Source organism: Dromaius novaehollandiae, chromosome 18 (genome assembly GCF_036370855.1).
Source record: "Dromaius novaehollandiae isolate bDroNov1 chromosome 18, bDroNov1.hap1, whole genome shotgun sequence".
NCBI classification, from domain to species: domain Eukaryota; kingdom Metazoa; phylum Chordata; class Aves; order Casuariiformes; family Dromaiidae; genus Dromaius; species Dromaius novaehollandiae.
This window is the reverse complement of record NC_088115.1, coordinates 16,729,012-16,747,348: the sequence shown is the minus strand read 5'-3', so window position 1 is coordinate 16,747,348 and position 18,337 is coordinate 16,729,012. Positions and strand designations below refer to the sequence as shown.

The 18,337-nt window shown below is 47.1% G+C and overlaps 2 protein-coding genes across 8 annotated transcripts in view; both read right to left on the bottom strand.

The window, feature by feature from the left end:
- Nucleotides 1-249: 249 nt before the first annotated feature.
- LRRC45 (leucine rich repeat containing 45) lies at nt 250-14,837 on the bottom strand. 3 transcript variants are annotated; one of them, XM_026113108.2, is made up of 17 exons: nt 14,755-14,837; nt 11,014-11,075; nt 10,046-10,116; nt 9,536-9,714; nt 8,675-8,803; nt 7,959-8,107; nt 7,320-7,378; nt 7,118-7,195; nt 6,117-6,252; nt 5,728-5,805; nt 5,436-5,547; nt 5,188-5,258; nt 4,196-4,288; nt 3,504-3,596; nt 2,374-2,547; nt 2,135-2,282; nt 250-1,720 (listed from the first exon to the last, which is right to left on the bottom strand). In XM_026113108.2, exons 1-17 carry the CDS (start codon nt 14,759-14,761, stop codon nt 1,524-1,526), a joined length of 1,836 nt encoding a protein of 611 aa, XP_025968893.1. In that variant the 5' UTR covers nt 14,762-14,837; the 3' UTR covers nt 250-1,523. The 3 variants fall into 3 exon arrangements, with proteins under 3 accessions (XP_025968893.1, XP_064379011.1, XP_064379012.1); XM_064522941.1 differs by lacking the exon at nt 14,755-14,837 and adding an exon at nt 11,897-12,434; XM_064522942.1 differs by lacking the exon at nt 14,755-14,837 and adding an exon at nt 11,897-12,430 and having other exon boundaries at nt 7,959-8,071.
- Nucleotides 13,550-18,337, bottom strand: part of ASPSCR1 (ASPSCR1 tether for SLC2A4, UBX domain containing) — a 58,154-nt gene continuing 53,366 nt past the window's right edge. For all 5 annotated transcript variants that reach the window (XM_064522943.1, XM_064522945.1, XM_064522946.1 and 2 more), the window contains one exon: nt 13,550-17,549. In XM_064522943.1, coding sequence (XP_064379013.1) covers nt 17,536-17,549 — 14 coding nt within the window. In that variant the 3' untranslated portion in view covers nt 13,550-17,535. The remainder of the gene's footprint in view (nt 17,550-18,337) is intronic.

Here is an 18,337-nt window from a genome sequence, read left to right as displayed (position 1 = left end):
GTAACAGGCTTTTCTTTTCCCTCCTCTGCTGGTCTACAGAGGTGCCTAGGATCCAAAGATTACCTGCCTATCAGCACAGGCTCCCACCTCTCCATCGGTAAAAAAGGAGAAGGCACTATTGCACTGGGTGACAGCGAAATACTGCAGAAAGTGTCACTGAGACACAACTCTTGGCTTTGCTTTTACATTGGTTCAGAGCCCAAGTCTGTATACTTACATAGCTAATTCACCTCACGTAGCTTTTCACTGTTCAGTTATGGCAAAATGCAAAAGTTTTTTATTAAAAAAGCAGTGCAAAACCCAGTATTTAAAACAGATCATGAACACAAAGCAGGCACCACACACAGAAAGAAAGGCTTCGTTTTTCAGTTGCCTTTTAAATTACGTATTAAAAGTTCATTTCCCCCCACAGACTCAGTGCAGAAAGGGAGAGAAGGCTCTCACATTGGACTCCTGACAGAGTTCTCCCCTTTCTCTGGTTCGGACCCCTCACATCTCCTCCCCCTTTTCCATGTTACTCGATGGACTTCTGTTGCCAGGAAAAGGAAGCAACATCCTTTCTTTTGCGCTGTGACGAGCATCTCCCCAGTGGTGGGTCAGAACTATCGTACCTCTCCAGCCCAAGGCCCAGAAAGTAGCGCTCAGTTCCAGGATCCTGAGAAGCCAGCAGGACAGTTTTACATTTGTCACAGTGGAATAAAATCCCGCTGTATTTTGACCATAAGGATTCCGGCCAAGGGCTGCAGTTCACAGTGATGAAGAACAGAAACTGACCCTGTTTTAATGTTGGTTGATGTTGTAAAAGCTTGAATCATGGCCAAAACTCAGCCGTCCCAAAGGATATGGATAGCCACTGCATGGTCCATCTCAGCATAGCTGTTTCTGTGTGTAATGAGTGCATCTCTGCTGCCATCACTACTGCCAGGCCCAAAAAGAGGCAGGGTAGAAGAGCCAAAGGGAGGCAAATCTGCCTGAGCCTTGTCAGCGGCTGCTTGCATCTGTAGCGCTGGGTATAAAAGCGCAGGTGGCTAAGACCCAGTGTTTCCAGCAGCTTCTGGACCCCATGTACATGGCTTAGGGCGAAGTAATAGGCTCCCATCTACAGGGAGCTATAAAAAGTGCTTCTGCCTGTCATTTACAAGATTTCATTGTGAACAGCCCTGGCATCCGAACAAGTGCTTCGGAATGACCACTTCCCAGGGAACACGCAGCACCACTAATAATGACTAGGTGCACTGACAGACTGGTACCACACAAAAGGACATTGAAACTGCTTCGAATGCTGTAGCAGTGCAGGGGAAGGGCTCCACACCATGAACTCAGACCCACCTGCCTCTACCCCAGTCTTGGATGGTTGCTTCCATCAGTCCTTTATGCTGTCAGTAGCAGGATTTCTCAAGAGCAAGAGAGGATTTTCTTATGTTTGCAATCCTTCATGCCACCCCACTTAGACAAAACTCTCCCACTTAAGAACGAGCTGTACCTGAGCTGCTTACCCTATGTGGATTCTTTAGGCCATACTCTCATTTCCTAGGACTGAGGGGTCCCAAGGGGGAGCCCTGCACATATGCCATGATGGCATTCTGCAAGAAGCTTGCTCGCTGGGCCTCTTCTTCCCTTATTCTGGAGATCTCAGCCTCTTTCATTCTCAGCTTCTCCAGCAGCATGGAGATTTCACCTTCTTTGTCCAGTAGTGCCTCTCGGTGATTACTTGACAGGGCTGGGAAAGAAGAACAGCATTACTACAGGAAATTAGGGTATTCCTGGAGCAAACAGGAACAATATGCTGTACAATTTGCAAGGAGCCTTTAGCTGCATGAGACAATGAGAGAGGTTTCGCACAGACACAATGTTACACTTCACTGTGCAGGAAATCTAGGTATTTTACTTGCTGTGCAGATTGAGGCAGTTAAATTCTGAATCTTGGTCTCCTCTGTAAAATGAAGATAAGAATTCCTGCAAGCTCAAATATCAGGATTAATTTATGGGTGTATGCACAGGAAGGAAGCACTGCTGTCACTACCTACAAGCATAAATCAGCCCCAGGCCTGAGTGCCTGGGGGCAGGAGTGCCCAGCACTACCATTTGATAAGCATGAAAGGATAACTATGCATAGTCCTGCCACATCCATCACCTTTCAGCTGTCTCTCCAGGGCTGCGATCTTCTCTTTAAGTCCTTCTTGTGCTGTGCGTTCAGCCTGCAGGTGTCCAATCTGCTCCTGTAACTCCACTTTTACTTTATTCACTTCTGTCACCTTCTCCTGTTCCTTACTGTTCAGGTCCTGGCACACAAGCACAAATCCATGAATAAGCAAACATCAACGATTTGCTCTGCTCCAGTGATAAGCATATCTCTGCTCCAGTCCAAATTACCTGCTGAAGTTCCTCTATCTGCCTTCTGAGTCTATCAACATGCAGGCTCAACTGACTAGCCTTGGCTTGGGCCTCACCAACCACTTGTTTTTGCTTAAGGCAACAGTTCTGAGCTTCATCCCGTGACTCGGTCATCAGCCGCAGCTTTTCTTCCAGGTGTTCTAGTCGTTGTTGCTGTAAGACACAAAGGAAAAAGAAGAGAGATCTGTTCCCTCCCATTCCTGCAAAAGGATTCTCTCCTCCTTGTCCGCAACAGCACAGTGCCCCGTTGTTGGAGGCAACTGGCAGCGAAGAACAAGCAAAGGCTTAGCCCTAAAAGATATGGCACATTCTCCCTTGAATTCAGGAGAGAATCTAAGCTGCTTTCTGTTGCCAGGGAAAACATTCTGATGGAGATGCTGCAAAGCCCAGCTCACTCACTGAAAAACAGAGGCACTTCCTCCAGTAGAACACCAATGCCACCTCTAGTGTTTATGCTTAATGCTACACCATCATTTCATCCCTATCCTGAAAGGCTATGAAACACTGTTGTACGCAGCTAAATAACTGCTGTGTCCCACCAAAGACACGTGCCAGCTTGTATGTATTTGTAACCCTGTATATCCTTTTTTTGTGATGTTATGTATGAGGAAAAATTCTAATAGAGCTCTTGATCTATTTTCTTCATCCCCTTTTCTCTTTCCCACGGTGCTGACTTTATTGCCATTCCCATGAACTTCAATTCTACAGTGACATTTCTTACCCAGCAGCAATAGCCATCTGGGGAAATTCTTCCAAGTCCAGAGAAACAGAAGCAGCACATGAAAGCTTCTGATAAACAGAAGGATCCACCCGACTGCTAGCTTCAAAAGTTGGCAGCTTAAATGAAACCTGCTACAACAATATCCGCATCAATTCTGTTATTACTGGAAAGCACTGAGCAAGTGAGGATAGTGCTTAGATTTTGGACACAATTCAGGCTTTTCAAAGCAGGCTTTTCAGAGCTTCTTCCTTCAGAAATGAGGCTATTTGCAGGACAGTGAAATCCAGAGGTGGGAGTTACACATCAGTTACCTGAGACAAATGTGTAAGCCAGACAGCCAAATCCACTCCTTCCTGTACAGGCAGGACCCACAGATGGGTATTCTTACCTCCTCCAGCCGTGCCTGATTCCGGACTTTTATTAACTCCTCCTCTGCCTGGCCTCGCTCGCTAAGTGCAGCTGCTTTGACTTGGCTCAGCTCCTGCCAAAAACATGTAAAAGATCATTTCAGATAGTGAAGCTGCATCACTGCAACACTGACCAGAAAACAGCAGCAGCTTCCAATTGCAGGCTACAAAGTGACACAGCTGTTTCTCACTCAGGGGCAGCGGTGAGGTGAGAAGCATCCCAAATTACATACCTTTTCTCTCCTTGAGACTGCCAATTAAACTCAATGAAAGTTTCATTTATAGGTAGGAAAGTAATGTGTGAAGCTTTCCAAAGACAGGGGAATGGAAAAGGGCAGCACTGGATCTAGCTGGGGGAACAGATAAGGAGAAACATGCTACACAACACACATGGGGGGACCACATAGGAAACCTGCAGAATCAAATCACGGTAAGAATTTAACTACGGTCAATGGAAACTTCATTTCTGCTCAAACAGAATCTACAAGTCCAACTTTTATCTGGGAAACTGAATGCTCCAGTTGCTATCTCTTGTTCTTCCCCACAGCACAGAGAAGTCTTTCCATAGGTCTGCATCAGAATAATCCATATAACTCTCCTGTTAAAATACTGACAGCCTGCTTCTGCCACTGCTACCTGAGCATTCCAGGGCACCTGGAGCATCCACTCTCACCTCCTCCAGAGCTATCCTGACGGCCTCCAGCCTCTGGATCCTCTCTTGCATAGAACGTTCACTGGCCTCAATGTGCTGTGTCATACAATCCACCTGCAGAACAGCAGAAACCATTTAAGCAAGTGCCAGAAAACCATGGATCTCTAGGCATAATATAACACGGTCATTCCGCATGAGAAAGAGCATTCTCTTGTTGACCCAGCTACCACCAAAAAAACTCGCTTACTTCTCCCACAGAGCTCCACTAGGAAGCTGTAATATAGGTAGAATCAGCCCTCTAGAAACTGGAACTTTAGACAGAAATCCCTTCCAGTCCAAGAGGAAAGAGACAAAGTTTGAGCCCTCACCTTCAAGCTGCACAAAACAGCAGGAAGAGATTCATTTCTATTTGTAATGGGGCAGAAATCTTCCTGGTGAATGTCTTTTCTTACAAGATTTCCAAACCTTTAGAGAAATCTATTGAGTTAATTTTATTTTTGAGAGATTCCATACCTCAATAAACACTCCGAAGTTGATCACAGCCTCTTACCCTATCCACATTCAGACAGAATCCCCCGATATACCACAGAGAAGGTACTAGCAAGTTGAGCCCCCTAACAGAGGGCATACACATCACGCATCATTCCATTTGCTCCAGCGATGCATCTTTTATTTCAGTGAGCATAACAAGACTGCATATTCATAGTTACCACTACGTGTAACAAGAGTGACATAAGGACAAGGCTCTTTTGTGGGATCATGTACCGCTCTGGCCCACGCGCTTGCAAGCTACAAAGTCTTGCTAGCTGGCAGAACATCTTGCAATCTTTTCAGCTAGGCTCTGCTTGTAAAAATGGACTTTTATTCCCACACTAAATCTAAGCCTACCAATTTTAAAACTTTTTAAGAGCATCTGGCAGCAAAGAATGGCCTCCAGAGAATAAACTGAGGTTTCCATATCTCAGGGCCAAAAAGAAGCTAATCTCAGGAGGCTGCGGAAACCCCGTTCTTACCTCTTTTAACCGAAGGGATTCCACGTCTTCAAGGCTTTGTTTAAATCTTCTCTTCTCCACTTCTAAGCGTTCTGCAGATTAAAGGCAGGCAGATCACAACTAGTCTTCCTAGTCATTTCTGTTACATAGACTATGTTGGATCACAAACCTTTCCACCCCTTCTCTTTGGCTGTCTCTCACCGTTGACTCCTGGACAGTAACCCCACCCCACAGGTGCGCCCAAGAGATGTCTCTGCTCCTCCACTCACCCTCAGCCTGCACAGCCCGAAGCTTCAACTCTGCTGTTGTGTTGGTCAAGTCTTGTTTTACCTGGAAGAGCTGATCCTGTTGGACTTTGCACTTCTTCTCCAACTCATCCACCTACAACGAGGTTACCAACATAGAAGAGAAAATCTGAGTTTTTCCTCCTATTAGCAGACCAAGTTGGCTGTACAGAACAATCAGCAGAGACACAAACAGGGGTCAAAGCGGAAGACATACAGAAAGCAGAGGTAATTAGTGCCCAAGTCCCACCTCTCAGCCTTGGGCTTGCTTTCCTACCTGGTTTCTTAGAAGCAGGTTCTTCTCACTGGCAGCAGACAACTCTCGGAAAAGTTTGCCTTCCCGATCAGCACCTTCCTGCAAACAGAACCAAAACTGAGAAGAACCTGTCACTCACTCACCGGAGTTCCTGTACTGCCAATCCACCCCATCCAACGCCACACCCAACTAAATCTGACCCAAGTCACAAACACCACGGCTTCTCTCTGTACCTAACGCTCACCTATCTAATTTACACAAGAATTTTTGTCGTGCCAGCCACAGTTAACCCACTAGTGGTAAAAATCATGCTTGCCTATCCCACCCTGCATCCTCCAAATCCACAAAAAACAGTTATGATGTGACTTGGAACTCAACTCTCAAACCTAACCAGGACTTATCCAGCCCACCTGTTTCTGCTGCTGGAGCTCCTTAAGGTGGTGCTCAGCCATGCTAGTTTGTTCCTGTTTCATAGCGCTGAGCAGCTCTCCCAAGCTGTGCACCTTCTGCTCAGACAGAGCCAGGGCGGCTTCAGTCATCTGCAGCCTACACAGAGAGACATTTTCCAAAGAGTTCTTTCCAGAGGGACACTTCCAATGAGCTCTCCACACCACATGGTACAAGACATTAACACACAGTTGGCAGTAGATTAAATCAGGATGGCTAAAAGATGTATTTTTTGCCTCTGGGAAAAGGAACTTGACAACCTTTGCACCCAGCAGCCTCTGCAAACAGTGACCTGGGACTTTTCAGAGCTTGGTGCCCTGCTGTCTCATCCCTGTGCTGTTTTCCCTGCCTGGACCCCTCTAGGATTTGCTCACTCTCGCAGGAGAACAAACCTGGTTATGTTATACCACTGCAAAGTTATTTAAAATTAGGGATAGAATTTTAAACACAGGTATCAGAAGTGACTTGCTTACTCTCTACATGAGGGATATATCCACGCTGAAGCACGGCACAAAGAAACTACTTTGAGTTGACAGAATTGAACTAACCGGGCTTGCCTGTGTTTGAAGTCCAGCCACAGCCACATGCACGTGGCTCAATGCAGTCTAACACTACTTTTGGGCAGTTCCAGCTCACTGGAGGTGACCACAATAGACTCCTTCCAGGCTGCAAATTGTGCAAGGAACGTGCCTGCAGTCCACCCCCCCAGTTCTTTTTCTCTCTTCACCCTTTATCATTCACATGCTCTTACACCGATGCACTCAATTTTTATTTAAGAACAAGCAAAATGTTTACTGTGGAAAAGCCAAAGGCCTGATCTGACCACAGTTTCTGGACATTACTACAGAACTAAGTGAAATACTAAGCCAGCCACTCTACAATATTATTCCCTTTCTTAACAGCTGAGCTCAGCACTGCCTATAGCACAGAACAGTGAGAAGGCTAGAGTTTTCCCCCTCCATACTTGGCTTTCAATGAATTCATAATAGAGTGCTGCTCATCCAGTGCTTCCTGCAGCTGGCTGACTCGTGCCGCAGACATCCTGCATTTGGGAAAGACAAAAGACAAAAAAAAAAGGGGGGGGGGAGGGTTAATATTCTGCTGGTAGATGGAGAGGGCCCAATCCTGCTACCGGAGAGCAGAAAGTGCCCAGAAATTCAACTCACCTGCTGCTTCTGGCTATTTCTTCTTTCTGTCTGTCTATAGTGTCCATCAAATCCAAGAACTGTGAACAGGACAAGCATCAGTGAGAAAATGAACAGCATCAGCTTGAAGCATTTACATTTCACATCTTTATCTTCCTAATGACAGCTGAAAATAAGTCAAGACACTCCTGTGAAAGAAACCAAACTGGAGGCTAAACAGGTCCACTACAGGTCTGATTAAGGTCATCAACCACAGGTTCACTACAGGTCTGAATAAGGTCATCAACCACAGAGACTCCACACCGTTACGTGTCAGAAGTAAAAAAGACTCATATTTATAACTTTATCACTTGGAAAAATATCAGAACAGTTGCAAAAGAAGTGGTGGAAGCATGAATGCGGGTGAAAAATCACCAAATTTGCGCAGAATCCAGAACAAATATGTTTGGCAGGACATGTCTCCACAACATGTGTCATGGATTTGATTCCTGGGCAACCTAGCTCAGAGGAAGGACCTAATATACTTAATAATGCTGAGTGCCTTCTAAAAGATGCGCATGCAAATTCAGGTGCACAACAGTCCTTCATGAGGACACCAGCAGATACCATAGGATTCCAGCTGTACCATTTGAACTGCCAACATATGAGGAAATTGCTGACCTGCTTGGCCTTCTCATTCTTCAGACTCAGAACCTCCTTGCTGAGCACTTGGGTTCGACTGCGGGTCTCACTGAGAATTGTCTGACGGTCTTGGTTGTGATCCAAAGCTTGCTCTGATGCAGAGAGAGCAGGACAGCATGCATATGTTTCTATAGCAACAGAATAGCAAGCATTGCTATAGGAGACAGAGCTTTAGGAGACAGAATGACACCTGGCTATCAGAAGCACCAGGATAGTAGCCTCTCTCAGACTGGCCTGTGTACAGAGACCACTCTCACCTTAAGGACATAATGGAGGGAACCAAAGAGAGCAGCATACACTGACTAATCAACACCCCAACTACATGAGAACGGTTCAGCTCCACTGCAAGTAGGACAACAACAAAGGACATGCTACATTAATCAATTCTAAACTGACCGTTGGCTACTCAGAGGCAAACTAGAGCCCCAAGTTTTCCCATGTTCACATGGCATAGCAGTCTTTAATTCAATCCAAATTATTCCTTCCTCTTGCTGGTAAAAGTGACATCTCCTACCTAACCAGCCCTCATTACAGGGCAGGAGGAAGCTATGCAGGGCAGCACTGTGTACATGCTGTTGAGATAGGGAGCGGAGGAGGGATGGCTCCCTTTTGGAGCAGTAAATGCCCAAGGTCCCTCAAGTGCCGGGGTGGGAGCGGAGTTACTGATTCTTTCCCATGCAACAAGTACTGCTTACCCACAGCCTTCAGGATGTCACTGGGAACATTGTTCCCAGCCAGCTCCAGCCTCTTCAGGGTCTTGTTGCTGTGCAGGCAGTTCAGCAAAGCTCGGCCACCCAAAAGCCCAATATTATTCCAGCGCAAATCTACACAGAAAGCAAACTTTCATCCTGGTAGTCATTCAACATCCCCTGAAAGATACACGGCTCAGGAGAAATCCTCCTCCTCACACATCCGCAGGCATGGCTAACTAATCCCAGAAGGGCTCAGCACAAACACAGGTGAATGCTATGTCCCCTTTCAAGATGAACGAGAGGGGGAAAAATGACTGACAAAGCCGGAATGGAGAGGATGAATCTTAAGCGCAGGTATGTGCAGGAAGCTGTCCCAGCTTGCCAGGCAAGCAAGTCACACCCCTCACATCTTCACCGTGTGAGCCCTCCTTCCACAAACCCATGCATGGCAAAGAACCAGCACCAAGAGCACCAGTTTTCCCACAGAAAATTCTGCCAAGATTCCTCACTAAGGACAAAGCAAGTGTAAAGTAAGTCTCAGAGCCTGGCATGAGGCATGCCAACAGGATTCATGAATGGGGATGAACCCATTCCCTCCTCCACTAAGAACTGTTCTGCTCCAAGCACATAATCTTCATCTGCAGGTTTGACCCCAGAGATGCCAGTTACAGTTCCCACCCGTCAAAGGCCATAGGGCTGTGACCTCTGTTCCGTGCACAAAGTCTGCAAAATGGGAAATGGGACTGGGAAACAGGAATGACAACACTGAGCTGTTTGCAGAGATCAAGGCAGGCTGCAATCAACCTGAACATATATGTACATTTTTGTATGTGTTTGCGGGTGGACAAAATTAGTCACTCTTACCTAGCTCCTGCAGGCTGGCATTTCGTTTCAGTGCCATGGCCAGCTCTCCTGCCCCTTGATGGTTGATCTGGTTATTGCGCAGGTCTAGCCGCTGGAGAAAGCTGTTTGCTCCCAGTCCCTGGCAGAAAAAGGAGAAGCCCTCCTCCCACAAGCCCAGGCTGTTCCATTCCAAGATTAAGCTAGGGAAAAATCAGAAAGGATTTGAGTTTGTTCTATAACCTGGCAGTTTTAAGAGCCTGAATAATATCTGGATGGGACACGGTACCTATTCAGATACCCAGCTGCCCCAGCAGAGACTCAGTTTCAGAGAGAAGGGTGCTGCTAAGGCCCTGCATCCTCAGAAAGGGCACCACCAGTTCTCACTCCTTCACTTGACCCATCTCTCACAAGAAAGGGCATCACCTGACATTCCTCCTGCCCAAGGAAAAACACCTTCACCCCTTAACCCTTTCCAATTTTGTGCTCCATCTAACAGGAAAAATAGAAAGAGACGTAGGTGCAATTTTTTACCTCCTGATGGATTTGTTCTGCCTAAGAAGTTTTCCCAAAGCCTCCGCTCCTATGATTCGCAGGTTATTTCCCTGAAACAAAAGTGCTGGGCGATCAGTGAGTTATGCCCTGTCCCAATCCAGCTAGCACATCAAACAGCACCAGGTATAGTTCAGCTGTAATGCTGATTTCTGCCTGTCAAAGATGGTCTGAACAGCATGTTTCACATGTCAATGAGCTTTCCGGGAAGCAAACCTCCCAAGAGGAATGGTGGATACATACACCATTAGTCTTACGAGACATCATGACTAAGAACATTTGACTGGGCTCACAAAAATCACAGAACAGCAAAGGATCAGTATGGCCCATGACAGGATAGAAAATGCTGATTCTAGATGAGCGGAACCATTTTAACATGCTTCATTAAGAGGGCCTTGGCTAACACCAATGCAGATGAGAAAGAAAGATCTGATGCAGTTTATTACTGTAGATACAAAGGAACAGCTACGGCCTACAGGAATACAGATTAGAAAGGCCCTCGAATAGCAAAGCGATGACCATGTATGGAAGTGCATGCCTAGTTGCAAGCCCCAGGCTAGCAGAAAGACACTAGAAAACGCAATGAACTCTACAGAAGAGCAAGTCAAGCAACTAGTAAGTCAGTGATTAATAGAGAAACTCAAAGAAAAGCCTACATATGCCTTATCTGACCAAGCAGCAACTGACAAAAAATATGCAGCAGTAACTCTCCAGCAAAACAAAAGAGCTGAAAAAACCCAGAGACAGATAAGGTGCCAAGTAATTTTTGGGCAGCTGTAACATGGTGGATAGGAGGAAAGGACCAAGTCACTCAAGAACTGGAAATTTACCGGACTACACATGCTGCAGAACAATCCTGCACCAGGATCTTCTACTTCTAACTCCCATTAAACTTGTGCTCCTACTCCCTTCCCTCCTTCTTTGTTCTGCTTAAGCTTACTCTAACTCACCTTCAAATCCAAAAATTTGACTGTGGTGTTGGAGCAAAGCCCATGCAACAGAAGTTTGACACCTGGATAGAAAAAAAAAAGAAGGCTGTTTACTTCACACACTATGACAAAGCATCTCAAGGAACAGCCAGTGCTGCTGCAAAGTGCAAGTCTGAAGCCTCAGGGGGGGAGATTACATATTCCTAGAAAAAGAGGAGCCTAGATAGAGAACTGCATCTTATCCTACATACTTTCTTAACACAACCATGAAAACAGCCCAGGCCCAGACAGACAACATAGACAAGATGCTCACTGGCTTACTTAATCTCCGTTCATACAGCAGGGACTGAACAGAGAATCACCCTGTTACGTCCTACAGAATCCTGATGCAATGTGGGCTGGAATTAATGATCTAGTGATCAGAATTAGCAGATCATCATTCTAATCCTCACAGCCTGTAACAGCAGCCACCACCAACCCCTTCTGGTCACGACTGCACAAACAGCCAACATGCCCTCGAAGGCAGAGGAAAAACACCCCCGGCAGCAAAAGGATTCACGACCAGCTCCGAACTGTGCTGTCGTCTCGCCGTCAAGATCACACAAACTCATGTGGCTGGAATGAGAAGCGGTTCCTCCCTATCTGTCGTCTCTGCTAGCAGGTGATTCCTGGATACCAGCAGTGACACTTTTTATTGCTATCGGCCCCCACGGGGCGCGAGGGGGACGCGCGGGGGTCAAGGTGAGGTGCCTGTGACGGGGCCTTGCAACGGGCCGGCGGGCGCGGGGCCCGGCTGCCGAGGGCGGCCCCGGCCAACGGGACGGGCGCGGCCCCGGCGGCCCGCCAGGCCCCGCCGCGGGGGAGGCCCCGGCGCCCACCGGGCCGCGCCGCGCCGCGCGCCCACCTTCCTCGCTGAGGCCGCAGTCGCCGAGCGCCACCTCGGCGAAGGGCGCGGCGCCGGGCAGCAGCCGCCCCAGCGCGCCGCACGTCTCCAGCGAGAGGCTCTGCGCCGCCAGGTCCAGGCGGCCGCGCCCCGGCGCCGCGCCGGGCTCCCGCAGCCGCCGCAGCACGGCCTCCTGCGGCGCCGCGCCGCCCGCCTCGCACAGCCGCGCGTAGGCCCGCCGGAACTCCTCCATGGCGGCCGCCGGCGGAAGGACGCGCCGCCGCCTCCAACTACAGCTCCCGGCGCGCCCCGCGGCGGAGCCCGCGCACTTCCGGGCAGGGGCGCGGCGGGAAGGCGCCATGGAGGAGCGGGACGGCGGCGCCGGCGGCTTCAGGAAGGTGCGGCCGGGCCGGGGCAGTGCGGCGCGGCGCGGCCCCGGCTCCCCCCCACCCACTCTTGTTCTCTCCCTGCAGGAGACCGTGGACCGGCTGCTCCGCCTCCACTTCCGGGACGGGCGGACGCGAGGTAGCGGGGCGGGCCGGGCCGGGCGGGCCGGGTCTGCCCCTCCGCGCCCGCCCTCCACGAGCGCTCTGTCGTTGCAGTGAACGGCGACGCGCTGCTGCTGACGGCGGAGCTGCTGAAGGTGTTCGTCCGCGGTGAGCCCGCGCCCCGCGGCGGCAGGAGGGGCCGCTCGCCGGGTTCCCCCCTCGGCCGAGCCGCGGCCGCGCTCCCCGGGTGCCGGCGCCGGGCGTAGCGCTGCGGCACCGCCGCCTCCAGGGAGCCGGACGCTTTTATCTCGTGGGGTCGCGTCTTCCCCCCAGGCGCTGACACCGCCGCACGGCCCCGCGTACCACTCTCCTCTCGCTTGCGTTCCAGAAGCAGCCGCGCGGGCAGCACGGCAGGCTCGGGCAGAGGACCTGGAGAGGGTGGATATCGAACATGTGGAGAAAGTGCTGCCACAGCTGGTATGTAAAACACAGTTCAGACTCTCCAGTCAACAGGATAAGGATGTGGACTGAAGCAGCTTAATCCCCTTCCTTTTGGGAGATGTTTGGCTAGTCAGTAATGTCCTTATGGGGCTGCTGGGGACCCAGCAGATGTGTTGACTGGCTTGCTCCATTTGGAAACTAAAGCAGCTGCTGCTCTCTTCTTACAGCTTCTAGATTTCTAGAGACTCAGTGAAGCAAATGTGACACACCAGCTGCTAGCAGAAGACCCTGATCTGACAGTGAACATCTGGATTGTTATCCTCGGAGTTTAGCTCTAGGAAGAACAGCATCACTTTCTTCCTTCTCTGCCATGTTGTTTCTGTTTCCTCTCTCCTTCACCAAGCATGACAAAGCCCTGGGCAACTACACTGTCAGATGCTATTTCTGAGAGGAAGCTGCCACATTTGTTTTGGTAGATTAAGTGGGTAACAGGTTTCCATCTTGCTGCCTTATTCCTCCAACAGTAGCTTGTACTCCACAGCATGGGTGAAGTGCTGTTGCTTTCTCAGCTTTTGTGAGAAACAGCTGCTGCTTCACTAAGATGCAAGGCAAGACTTAATGGCTGGAAGCGTCATTCTAACTGCAGGCTCTCACCACCTCAGCAGGCAACTGTGGCAGAAACTTTAGGTCCAGCTCCAAGCCTGTCTAATGAATGGTTTGTTAACAGAAGCTCAGTTACAGACTCTTGCCAAAAGCAGGTATCTGATCTTTATTTTATAAATAAACAGTGTCTGTTCATCAATACCTTCCAGTATTTCTTCAGGGCTGCGACATCAAAGAATGCTTGGAACCTTTTAACTATTTGATATTCTCCTCAGAAGCTGCTTCCCTCTGCTCTAAATTTGTTCTCACAAAGAAACATCAATAAATCAAAGCCAAGTCTCCTTCCCTTTTGCAGGCTCTTTGCTGCAATTAATCATCAAAAGTCAAGTTGCTTCAAAGACTTGCAGTTCCCCCCCCCCCCCCCCCCCCCACACACACCCTCTTTTCTAAATCTTTGTAGGACGAAAGGAAAAAGGACAGAATAACAAACAGCATGTGTGAGAATCCCACATCATGGGACAGGCTGGCCCCTCAGCCAGTGGGGTGGGGGAACTGTGAAACAAGAAACCTTACACATGTAGGCAGGAACCACACAACTGAACTGGCTTTGTTAGAAAATACACAGCTTGCTACAGGAAAAGCAGCTGACACCAGCGTGTCTTAAAGATTGCATGTTGTGTGTTGCTAGCTATTTGAAGTCTTTATGATTAGTAATAGTTTTGTTTTTTTCTTCTCCAATTGATAACTGTAGTAGGCAAAGGCTCAGTAGGTCACTGTACTCTTTCAGCCAAGAGCTATCAAAGTCCTTAGTCAGGGCACCAGCCCCTTGGAAACTTCAACTAAAACCACAATTTAATGTACATTCTGCTTGGTGACAGTACCAGCTTAAGCAGTCCCCCATCCCTCTACACTGCAGCATGTTTGTCAAGACAACTGTGCAGTTGTACAATGAAACCAATGAAAGAACAAACCAAGTTCAGCATTCAGCCCCACAACCATAGTGGTATAATTGGCAGTAGCAAAAAATACAGGTAGTACTATCTCTGAATGCCCAACTACAACCCAAGGGATGAGTTCAGCTACTGTAGCAGAAGTAAGATTGAAGCAAATCCAGCTTATCACATATCTGTGTATATAGTTCGGTGGCAGGGTAGTAATCCTTGTAGCAGCTTCCTTAGTGAGAAGCCTGCAGTTTTAAATATCAGGGCATCTTCCCTCTCTTTTCAAAGAATCCACTCCTTTCTCGCCTTATCCAGCTTTCAAATTCTCACCCTCCCCATCCCTTCTGTCTCCTAGTGACACAGCTCAGTCAATGCTGCTGCCCTAAAAAGGCATGAGTTCACTTACCTGACATACTTGGTCCACACACCAGCTTTCTTGCCTGAAGGTGACTGCAGATGTAAATGTTAGTGGTAGAGTGCTATTTTAACAGCAGCAGTTAAAACTAACTCTTCTTTGCATAGGGGAAGGGGAATAAGACCTCTGGTGTAGCTGTCAAAGGTACCAATTTTCCATCCTACTGAAACAGGAGTAGCTTACAGTGGGTTTGATGCTTTACTGTGTTACGCAAGGGACACGCCTGGGCAGAACTGACTTACGCAAAACACACAACAGTATGAAGTTGGCTGCAGAACTCAGAGGCAAGATGTTACCTCTTCACCAGAAACATCATCCCACCAGCCCAGCCCATTAGAGTATAATTGGAGAAACCGGTTGTATCTTGATTTTAAAATCGTTAGAAAGTTCAATCTGGGGATCCAATTAAACCCAACATTTTTCCTGCAGCTGCTGCTCATATCCAGCCACAGCTAAAAAGAAACTGTGCCAAAATTTATTAGTGTCTCTCTGCTGGGTGGAGTCACACCTAACTGCTTCTGTAAGCAGCAGTTAGGTCCTGAGGGACCAGACGTTAGTCTCCTCTCCTCAGCCCTGTACTTAACCAGTGAAATTGCTCCAGTAATAATGTTATTGTTATTTGTGTCCCTAAATTTTTCCTTCTGTTTGCTCATACCAGGTCTTTGCAGGTAGTTATGGCGCTAGTTCTCTATCACCACTGTTGGAATCAGAATAGCTAAGCCAATCAGTAGTATTTGATGTTGCCTGGGGTCTTCAAAGAACAAGACTAATACATCTGAAGGTGTAGAACAACTTCCTACCAACCAGACTACTACTTTTTATTCTAACCCAGTATATCAAGCAGCACTAGTGGGAGTATATAATCACTTATCATCAGCTCTGGCTATTTCTTGGCCACAAATACATCCTGCACAAATTCAGCAAAGCAGTCCTAACCACAGTCTACTTCTGGCTTCCCTGAGATAAATAAGCCTGACATAGCACCTGAACCAAGATGCAGATAGTACTCTGGAGGGTAGGCTTAGCCAACACTTAATCCACTGAGGTAATAAGCTTTAAGCATTCCTTTAATCTTCTTCATTTTGCTATAGTATGTCTTTCATAGACAGTCTGTCACGTTCCAGGAAGGCTTGATTTCCATAGAAAGGATTATTTAGAGCAGCAGCTGTACACAGTGCTCTTGCATTCTCCACTGCCAGTGCCTGCACACATTCCCTGTCTGTTCATGTTTGGGTGTCATGTAAGAAATCAATCATGTTTTTTTGCTACAGCATTCTGTTCCCTCCACTTTGAGTCTGAGTTTCCTTTTTCTTCTTCCACCTTTCTTTCATGCCTCCCCCTCCCTCTGAGTTTCTTCAAAGCATCTGGGAACATTTGGAAGTAATTAGACCTGAAGGGAAATGCTGGCCGGGCTGCGAGACAATGACAAGTGCCAGGAACCCTGAGTGCCCTTTCTAGCCACTTTGAAGTTCATTCAGATGGTACAAAGCTCTGTTTTACTTTGTTTAAAAAAAATGGGGGGAAGGAATGAGGCATGACAGGCCCAATGAACAGAGAGCAGGTTCCTGTGAACTGACACAAAAATAGCATTGGGGAAGGAAAGCATTATCAGAGACTGACAAAAAGGCCTCCTATGGCTGCTCTGCTTTATTACATCTACAAATTGTGCAGGTGCACACATAGTTTAGGGAAAAAGTGTCTACATGGGGAAAACAGAAAACAAATTCTAAGTCTTATTATCATAACATGGAACCCTAATTGTCCAATATGAATCACTGATTCATGGAGGAGACTTCAAATAAAATACAGCACCACAGCCACTGTGGCACTGTAGAGCTCATCTCTAGGGCAGACACAGTCCTAAACAATAACATTCATCTCCGTACATCTCAAGAGACAGAGATCTGGACTAGTGCTCCCCTCCCTACACTAATTGCACTGCAGAAAACCACTGCTCTGCTGTGGAAACACTCAGACCACAGAAGAAGTCAGTAAGATGGAAAGTCACACGAACAGACCCTTTCACTGGATGTTTTCTACTTATTAGAACAGTAATTAATAATGTTAATTATGTGTAATGAAAACAAAACACAGAGCTTGAGGCATAAAAAACTCCACGTGCATTCTGTTAACAGGTACCTGTGTTCTTTTTTAACAAGATTCTGTCAAATGAAAGTAGGTAAGTGCAGCAAACCAAGAGGTTCACAGGAAAAGCCTACTTAAACTGTTATGAATGACCTAAATGTGCCTTCTTCCCCCACTTTCCAGCAATCTATGCCCAGAATTACAGGAGCACTAACCCTAACCAGCAAAAATCAAAGAGAATTCTTGTTTTAGGCAGCACTTAACTTCAGGTAAAACTGAATCAAATTGTATCTTGTTGCTAGAATTCAGGCAGCTAGACTATCTCAAGTTATCTCTGAAGGTAGAACCAGGAAGATTTGAATTTCAAAATATGGAAAGAAGCAAAGTTCTTGACAGAGAGTAACTAGGAAATATTTCCCCTCAATTCTCTATTCATATTATCTGCATGCAAGAAATCTTAACTTTAACCTCTGACCCTGCTTCTGTAGTCAGGAGGACCACAAGGCAGGCCTCCCACTCTTCCAAAAGGTGAAATTGGCAGTTCAAATAACAATTTTCTATTTATAACTCATGTTCATATAGATTAGGTCTCTCCAGTGCCACCAACAGTTTCTTACAAATTCGGAAGTACTTCATCAGGAAAGAAGCACAGCTGACTGATACACTAATCCAGCAGCTGAGAATGTTTCATCTCTTCCCACCTACAACACAAACATAAGAACATTAAAACACTTAAAACAATCTGCACTGCACAGTTTCTAAACAACAGTCTCTTTGCTGAGGGTCCTATACACCACTGTGGTTAGACAAGAGTTAGGTAGCATCTAGGAGCAGTTCTTAGTGAGATGGAATGGTGAATGCAACACAAGTTTCAGAGCAGGGAACTTCATCATACAGAGGCATGCTATTAACCTTTCATATCAGCTATTCATGAGGAAGCCAACTAGGTAGGTAAGAATTTTTTTTATCCAAATACTCTTTACTGGAGAAAGAAAGTTGTCTATTCATAGGTGGAATGCTTCAAACGTACTGCCTTTACTGTTTCCCAAATGATCTGCATCAGTATCCCAGAGCTAGCCTAAAGCAGATCAGTCAGCAGGGAACCAGACCAACCCACTGACTGCAGCATTCCAGCAATCATTTCACACCTTATGCTACACTTGCTGGAGCTGATGGCCCTACAGTGTTCTCCAAGAATCTAGTATTACAATTCTCATTCAAGAAGTTAACATTTGCCATTGTTAGCCATGAAATTCCAGATAATACTTCCTACTTCCACTGCTGTTTAGGGGGTTGATTTGGCTTTTTTCTTCTTTACCACTGCATCAAAAATTGATTACTGACAATCATTTAATTTTGGAATCCTTTTTCTAGTTGCTTCTTATTTTGTGCAAGTTCTTATGTAAGAATATATATGAACTATGGGTTTTGAGACTGAAAACAAGGCTGCAGTTTTCTGATCAGGATAAACCAAGAACAAACTGCAACT